The sequence below is a fragment of the Zeus faber genome (genome assembly GCF_960531495.2).
Source record: "Zeus faber genome assembly, chromosome: 1".
In the NCBI taxonomy this organism is placed as follows: Eukaryota; Metazoa; Chordata; class Actinopteri; order Zeiformes; family Zeidae; genus Zeus; species Zeus faber.
The window spans coordinates 31,775,081-31,784,395 of NC_137193.1; the positions used below are offsets into that span (position 1 = coordinate 31,775,081).

A 9,315-nucleotide genomic window follows, 5' to 3' on the forward strand; every position below is an offset into this window, starting at 1 on the left:
CAATGTGTTTAATATTGAATTTATTCTACAAAAAAGGGAAAATACAGCTGTAACGCGTATTTCTTGCAACTTAAATACCAATGGTCAGCTTACTGACCTGCATGAATACACATGAGCATCTAAATCGTAGCAAGCATGCACCGATTTTATCTTATTTTATTGTAATGGCTCCCACCAGCAGATTATTTTTAGTCCATTTTATATATTGTTCATAATAAATAAGAATGAACAAAAAGCATTTGGTTGCTGTGGTGGTGAATTTAAGTGGTATTTCTTTCGGGCTTTTTCTGCCTTAGCAGGTTCTTGATGGGAACAAGACCAAATAGAGTCAATTCGAGTCAACTTCATTGTCAACCGAGGTGTCCACTGACTAGTTTCTCTGATGGGGAAATACTTTTCACTTGAAGTTAGCTACCTTAAGACTATCTTCAAGGGACTTAACCAAGCAACCCGAATTTGCACAAAAGCAGAACTCTGTTATCTCAACTGAGCAGGGGATGTGAGGGCTGTTGACTTCCACACCCAAGACAACAGATATGTTTGTGATTCATTTTAGATTATGGCCGCAGCGAATGTAAGCAGGACCTCCAGAGACTTGAAGAGCACTGGTGCGGTGACATATCTGTCGCTGGCGCAAAGTCCCCTGGCGGCAACATTAATTGAATAATCCCCTGTTGTGCAATATCTGACCCACCCCACGGCGAGTGGCATGTGGCGTCGTCCACTTCGCTCACTGAAGACTTCTTGAATAGGAAAATTTAAGAAAAATGACAAGAAAGGGTTGCTGTGTAACCAGAGGCCCAAATAGCACTGACGTTTGCATTTAATCTGAAAGGTACAGCGCTGACAGAGAATTGCGGTTAATCTTCATCATAGGATCATAGGATGTACTGCATCCATAATGAGCACTTCACCTGGATGAAAAGTATGTTCCTCTTAAATATAAAGTAGATAAAGAATATGTCACAGTTATCAATAAACCTCCAACACCTACACAAAATAAAGATGTAATAAGTCAGAAATAACTCTTAACCGATAGAAAACAATCGGTGTTCGCTGACCCCCTCACACAAGCGCCTCTGTTCGCTGCATTGGACTTATTCCAAATGAAATTGGGCCTCAGTTAGAATTATTTGTCAATTCTTGTCTTGTCAGATGACCTTTCGTGTCAAAGCCCCTGAGCTGAGGTGTTCCAATGCCGCCATTCTGTGATAGCAAGTGATCCGAGTGTTCGGCGTCAGAGGACTCGCACATCCCCCAGAATCCAGTCACTGGCACCAGACATTCATGGCAGTAAATATCTATGGGATACCGTGTAAGAAGTCTCGATTTGCATGCAGATTACAGCCGCTGCTACACAAGGGATCCCCTACCTCAATTAACTCGCAGCTGCATTAACTATTGGCAACAGGTGGCGTTCCATCAGGAAATCTCTGCGGTCAGAAATAATCAGCTTTGGGATGAATTTGTGTGAAAGGGGGAAAAAGAAAATCACATTTTTCTTTTCTTTTCAAACCTATTTATTACAGCGATATTATCTACTGCCTAATGCTAATCAGTTTTAAATGTCCAGCTCTAATCTTGCGCTCGCATTTGGTGACTAGACTATAAGCTATTATTGGCATTATATCCATACTGAAGCCTACACGACAACCTGTCGGCTTGGTGGGATTGTTTTTTGTTGGCGTCCAGCTGATTGCATCACACCCGCAGTAAACATTACCCATAACCACACGTCCTGTCCTACACCCCCTTGACACCACTATCCCCCCTGCCGTCCAACTCCCTCGCTCTCTTCCCGAGAGGTGGTCCATCATCTTCTTTCCTTCCTCTTTTAACAACCACCCCACCCTCTGTCTTCCTCTTCATCACTCACTGTCTCCCCCCCACCCATTAATTGTACGTGGAGTAATATCACAGTGCGGTGACACATTGCATTGCGCTGCTGCCTCACAGCAAGAAGTCCTGGGTTTGATTCCCGCCCGGGACGCTGTTGGCCCTGCTCTCGGGCGTGTTATCTCCCGAATAGGGGCCTTTCTGTGTGGTGTCCCTGTGCTCACAAGGAGATTCCTCCATGTAACATCAGAAAGGACCCCCACTAAAAACATGCAGAACATTGTCGTCTGACCAGCGATGGACATCTATAACCGGTTGCTGTATGCTGCCCACTGCTCCTGGCTGCCCCCCGGAGGAAGGACAAGCCAGGACGGGTCAAAAGCAGAGAATTTATTTCACCGGCCACCATTTCAAGTGTGTGTGCCAAACAAAGATTCTTCTTCTAATTTCATCAATCTAGAATTGTCGCCCGTTTGAACCGTTTAGAGTTGAATCATTTGTCACTGTCATCTCCTGAGATTATCCGTGGTGTGGTGGATTACACTACGACTCCGAGAATTACATTTGAAACTTGAAATGGTTTTTTTTTTAAAAGAGGTTTTAACCTCGTCTTGTGTTATTTTTCTTGGTCACTTGACATAGTGGGGATTTCTATATCTTCACTTTTGTCGTTCTTTGTTGTAAATTCTCGCCCAATAATGACAGTTTACAAACCACAACTACCTCACAACTAACTAAACCTCCCTTTTTTTCAACAATTTAATCTCACAGATTACCACTTCAAATGATGAGGGGAAGGTTTGGGAAAACAAATATTGACAACCCTGATATTCAATTTCACATGGAGGTGTAATTTAATGACTTATTTCCCGGTGTGCTCCAATGCTTCAAAAATACATTTTGTAAAGGAGTGAAGGAAAGCATAAGGATTTAATATGGATGAATAGACGAAAACGATAGGCCTACCTACACACACTACACACAAAAAAAATTGCATTTATCAATATCAGATGTGTAAATAAGAGCAACTCATTGTTGCACAATGGCACTCGAGTAAATCAATTAGGAGTCGAGACTCACGGACCCTGAACTTGGCCTACCCGTGTGTTCCGTTACCATTATCTTTAAAACAAACAGCCTTTCTCATGGAAATCGGTGGCCTCCGAGGTGAGCTTCAAGTGCCTTCCCCCTTTTCACACCTTCGGTCACAACCCTCTCTCAGGCTCTCATGTGAGCGGAAAACATAAACGACGCTATATGGCTCGTACGCCTTCTGTGTTGGAGCCAGATTGGATTAGAATTGTGCTGCTGGACATGATTTAATAACAACTTTGTTGAGCGCGATGGAAATAAGTTACCATTCAAGCATTCACATAATTAAAACAAAACATTACGTCCATTACGCGCCGACATCCCGAAGGTTTGGACACCCAGTTGGTAAAGGCTTTGGATGCTGATTTGGACGTAGATAATTATGGATACCACAAGGTCAATTATAGAACAATTCGATATATTTAGAATTATGTCAGATAAAAAAATATATAGATGTAGTTAATGCAGATTAATCGTGCATGTAGTCTGCCTAAACCCAAGTTAAGTGCGTCACCTTCGTCTATCCAGTTACGCAATTGGGTGTCGTGAGTGGGAGTGGGGAATGGGGGGGTTGCAGTGTGCGTCCAGAACTTCAAGAAAAGGGGGCGTAGAAGAAATCTGACCGTGCATTCCAAAAGCCAAAGCAGGAAAAAAGAACGGATCCTCGTCACACATAGGTCCGAGTGGGGTCTTGCGTAATTGTGATGTGGACGTGTGGTCAGTTTAAAGGGAACGGGAAACGAACAACCACTATATAGCAGTGCATTGCATACCGAATTTGATCACGAAGAGCCACGAAGTGGGGGAGACGAGCAAAAGGAGAAGAGAGCAGACAGAGAGCGCGGAGAGCACTGGGAGGGGTGGTAACCAAAACCCTGGATACCATTTTTACGCACGCACCGACTGGCTGTAGTATGGAGAGTGTTTGGCTCCCACAGGTGTAACATTGACAACTAACTGAAATCAGCGATCTCCTCGGGCCCGAATACATCCACGTAGTATTCTTTCATTTTACTTTTATTTTGGCAGGTTTTTACAGTTTTAGAAAATCTATCCCTCGGCTCGCCTCGCCGCTTTTACGCCATGAAGTCGCTGCTGCCACTCGCGGTGGCTTTTCTCGCCGTCGCTCAGGTTTTTTGTGAGGAAATCGGCACCAAAGAAGAGCTTGACTACTGGGCGGGCGGCAACCACGTTCAGGTAGGACAAGTCAAAGCATCCGATTCATTTGATTGAGGCTCGTTGAACGAATGGGTTCCAAAAGTAAATGTTTTGCGAATAGGACGGTGGATAAACTTCTGCCTAATGACCTTGTGCCGTATTATATCTGTCCCCATCACCCGACTGGAAGCGGGAGGCTCGATTGAGCTCGGCGGTGATTTTCTTTTGCGCCCCTGCCGTTTCCCATTCCCATGTTACGCACGTCCAGGCGCTTGACTTTGCGGCGCTGGACGACTGCCAAGTCCCGAAGCGCAGCTTTCCACGGGGATCCCGTTTCTTCCCCGATACGTCGCCGACATTTCAACTTAAAATGTCCACATTTCAACCAAGTCCACAATTTGGCCAGGGGGTTGACTCTTTGTGAAATATAAAATAGAAGTATAGTATAAAAGGACTAAAGTATTAGTTTTCCTACACTGCGGAGCAATTTTACGCACGCAGCCAATTGCGCTCACGATTTATTTGACGCAGGTTGCGCACGCCTTTTTGGCTCGTTCTCTTAACACGAGTCAGGGTCTGTTCCCCCACGCAGGACGGGTGGCTTTCCACAGATCCGTTCAGAGAAATCCTGCGAAGGATGACGAGGAAGCCCCGACCGAACCAGTTCATCGGCCTCATGGGGAAGCGCTCCACGGGTGAGAAGCGTCTCCACCCAAAATAAACCATCTATCTATCTATCTATCTATCTATCTATCTATCTATCTATCTATCTATCTATCTATCTATCTATCTATCTATCTATCTATCTGTCTGTCTGTCTGTCTGTCTGTCTGTCTGTCTATCTATCTATCTATCCATCTATCTATCTATCTATCTATCTATCTATCTATCTATCTATCTATCTATCTATCTATCTATCTATCTATCTATCTATCTATCTATCTATCTATCTATCTATCTATCTATCCATCTATCCATCTATCCATCTATCTATCTATCTATCTATCTATCATCCATCCCTCCATCTTTAGTCATTCATATCCATGTCACCCCGAATGACATTCTGAAATTGAGGTGACCTCTATTTGACTTGAGTTCTAATTACATTTTCTCCTCGTTTTCTTCTCCCATAAAGCAAACGCACAGATCACCCATAAAAGTAAGTGATTTAAAGCAAAAAAAAAAAAAAAAAAAAAAAATCCGAATTACCTTGTAAACCTTGAAACCAGAAATCCCGATGCAGATGGGAGTGCGTAGGCGCTGGACGGGTGGAGACGGATAACTTTTACGTCTCTTTTGTGTTAATTCCGTCACACTTTCAAATCAATCCGTTGGTTTGTCTTTCCGTCTGACGCGTCATCTGATCCAACCAAGCGCGCAGAAGAGAGAGCGGAGAGATAAAGAGAACAAAAGGAGATTCTATTCATTTCTATTATATTCATATTAATTTGACAGGTCGCTTTAGTTCTATTCGATTGATTAAATATGTAAATAGTTAACTATCCATTTTGTAACGGGTCTTTTAATGCATGAACCAATGAAGCTTCATTTATTTTGCAATTTGAACCTGACATTTATGGATAAGCTAAACCACCCTTAATTATAGTGTTCAGTGTGTTTTGCGGTCCACTGCTATTTCCCTTAGTTGATTTGAATATCCTATTTTTCTGATTATTGCAAAGAATCAACCACGGGGATCGGACACAATTAATTCACAAAGCTTAATGAGTCTTTTGGGGGATTTTGCGGGGGATTTTTTGTGTTTTTATTTTTTTTCAATCTGGAATTCTTTGGAACGGTCCGGGGAAGAGAGGAGGAGAGAGGGATAGAGGGGATGCAGGAAATGAGGAGGAGGAAAAGGACCTCTCTCCCCCCATCCTCAGTCAATGGCATAGATAACCCCCCCCCCCCCCTCACACACACACACGCACACACACGCACACACACGCACACACACCCAATACACACACACACACACACGCGCGCGCGCAATGCATGACTGTAAATCACTCATCATTAAGGCCCCCTCCCCCCATCCCCATTGGGGTGTTTACGGCTGTACTGATGGAGCGTCTCACCTCCCTGTGCGTTCACTTTTATACCTACTATACTACTACTACCATGTAAAAAAATAAGATTGGAGTCATTGGATCAACTATTAAAATACTTTGAATTGTTAAACAATATACATAATAAATATATATAACACACACACACTCACATAAACAAATATATATTTTAAATATTAGTTATATTATTATTTGTTATGACTAATATTTTTTTTTTGGGAGGGGGGGGTGGATTTATTGCTTTGATACTGAAGGGATATCCCCTGGAGTCGGAACCACCTCCCGCGCCTCCTTTAAGATATTAGGCATTCCATTAGTGTGATTGACAGGGGCGCCTGGCCCTCCGCTCAGGTGACGCACCTGTGTCCCTCAGGTTGGGTGGGGGTGGAGTGAATTTTGATGCTGCATGCCATTAAAATCGGTACACGGGGCGGGGGGGGGAGGTCCGTCCTCCTACTTTGTAAAGTGAAAAGGAACGGGCATTCAAGTCGGATTTCCTTGGATGATCGCTCACGTCCGACTTTACCCAGATAACAGACGTGACGTCACAGAGTCTTGCGGCGCACTCCGTTTAGCGCCGAACGAAGTTGCCTATTCATGGGCTGAGAATTGAAAACATGCAAACTTCGACCTGAACTACTCTGCAGCTTTTATTTTGCGTTGAGCGTGTAGCTTGGCAGACAAACACAAATTTGACTGCAGGCATCCAGAGCCGATAGGACACATTTATCTTGGAAAGGGGGCGACAGACTCCGAGACTAGAGAATTACAGATTTCCGCGTTTAAAGGAATGCAGCACTCGCAGAGTCTTTCTAAGGGAATGTGTGTGTTGTGATAATAATATAGGATGAGACTTAAGATATGACAAAACATGTGATACAAATCATATATTATTGTCAAAAAAATATTTTGCAAAATTGCAATCTCTTTTCATTTAAGGGCATAAAATCAACTCCTTTGTTGGACTGATGGGGAAACGGAGCCAGGAGGAGCCAGGTAATCTCCCTTGATACATTTTATGTATATGGACAACATGGCTTCCCAAACTGGGGTTCGCGGACCCTAGTGTATTCTGACCCATATTCAAAGTCACTCTAATGAAGTTAATTCACTATTTTTTTGCTGTGAGATTGGCACTTTTTGTATCAAGGTTGTGAACCATTTTTTCCCACTTGTTTTCTCTTCAATGTTCTTCTCTATTTAATGCAGATTCCTATGAATGGAGCACAATACACACCTACGACAAGCGCCGCTAAGGGCGCTGACCCGCCCCGCTGACCTGCCCCGCATCTCACCTGCAGGCCATCCTTCATACGTGGGTGGGGGGTCCTGGCAGCCTTCTTTTTTTTTATTTTTTGTTTCATTTATTTTTTGTTTTACTAAAAACTAGGTATAGCTGTTAGTTGAAAGAAAATCTCTGTTTCCACATTGTAGTGTTGTAGCAGTGCCGTACCTGTGCCAATTGGATGTCACCCATGCAGGCAGCAGCTGGGGAGCTGGGGATGCAAAGTGCGATCAGAACCACCCCTCCAGCAGAAAGGTGTTTTCATTTGAGATGCGTGACTGTCACAGAACCTGTTGTTGTGTGTACAACGTTGCACTGCCAAGCTCACTGTCTAGTGCCTCATAAGCGTTTAATCTTGATTCTGTAAATACAACCCCCCCATGAGATCAACTGTTGTTGATCTCACTCTGATCTGACTCTCATGTCGTTTGTCTCAACTGACTGAAACAATCCTGACTCTCTCTCTCAACATGACCATGTACAGTAGGGTGCGACATGACACAACAAGTGTGTGTGCGTGCGTGCGTGTGATATTAGCTTGATAAACTGTATAATAAAAGTATTTTCTTTATTGATTGAAAGTGGGTTTCTTATTGTGGCCTTTGGGGGGGGGGGTGCAAGTACTTACAAATGAAGTTTCTAAAACCTCGGAGAGGGGAGATACTTCTGTGAGACAAAGGTTGGTTCAGTCAGAGTCAAATCACTTATTTACACCAGTGTTTATGGCATTATTTACAATGAAATAATCCCATGGAACACTATTGGAACATCCCATGGAACTAACTATCCTGTTAACCACAAAAAATGTCAGAAATATGTAGAAATGTGCTTATTATTTTGGACATAGTGATGCAAGACTCCCCAATGATTTGTTCGTCGCGAACAAATCTATTGAATGATTCGAGTGGAGAAAAGGGAATCTTCAATACACAAAATAATTGCTGAACTAAATTAAAGTCCAAGGCAAAAAAAAAAAAAGACCAAGGTGTTTGGCACAATTCATGTTGAATGTGACTAAATTACTCTTTTCATTCCACCAAAATAAATTGTTTTGACAGAATTAAATTATTTGTGTCAGATTTCCAACTTCACAACTCACAGCCAAACAGGCCCTTCTGACTTTCGTCCACCCAAAGTCCCCCCTCACTCACCGTGCGTTGCACCAAATGAACCAAACAAACTAAGAGTAGGGAAATCAAACAGCTCTTTTCACTGAATGACTCGCCAAGAAACCAAATCTCCAAAAATAGTTGAACCTTTCATTACTACCAATAGTTGTTACATTCAGAGTGAAACTGCCAATGAACAAAGAGCTGCTATTTCGGCTGGAATTGATGAATTTCATGGAATTTGTACAGCCATGCAAATTTGACCTTGCAACTAGGGCCGACCAATATATCGGTAGACTAAAAATATCAGCCGATATTTGGGCTCCGAAGAATTATCAATATCGGTTGAATTTTTGCAGATAAAGTGCCGATAAAGGTTAAACCTTACCATGCATGAACAGATTAAGAAGCCAAGAGTGGAAGTAAAGGTCTTGTAACTTTACATTGCTGAACCAACTCTTGAATGAAGTCAATATTTGTCTGTGGACATTTCATTTCAGAGAAGATTCAATGTAGTCTTGGAGAATATTAAATAACCATTAAAGGATTGTCAGTGTTGATAGTAGGCTAGCGGACCCTGCAGGGATAGGCATACCATGGGGTTTTAGCCCTGAAATGTTCATTGTGGAATTTCCTGCTCACCCCCAAGTAAGTCAAAAACATATTCTGTGTTTGTGTCCTCGAAGTTAGGGAGCTTTGCCTATGATCATAGAACTTGAGTCAGAGCAACCTAACTATCCTTCCCTTGCTCCAAAGCAACGGGTCC

General features: G+C 42.9%; 1 protein-coding gene across 2 annotated transcripts; it reads left to right on the plus strand.

Annotated features, from left to right (window-relative positions):
* Window positions 1-3,744: 3,744 nt before the first annotated feature.
* Window positions 3,745-7,972, plus strand: tac1 (tachykinin precursor 1). Of its 2 annotated transcripts, XM_080018738.1 has the most exons (5): window positions 3,745-4,125; window positions 4,679-4,781; window positions 5,222-5,245; window positions 7,095-7,151; window positions 7,365-7,972. In XM_080018738.1, exons 1-5 carry the CDS (start codon window positions 4,012-4,014, stop codon window positions 7,409-7,411), a joined length of 345 nt encoding a protein of 114 aa, XP_079874864.1. In that variant the 5' UTR covers window positions 3,745-4,011; the 3' UTR covers window positions 7,412-7,972. The 2 variants fall into 2 exon arrangements, with proteins under 2 accessions (XP_079874864.1, XP_079874865.1); XM_080018739.1 differs by lacking the exon at window positions 5,222-5,245.
* The last annotated feature ends 1,343 nt before the right edge of the window (window positions 7,973-9,315 follow it).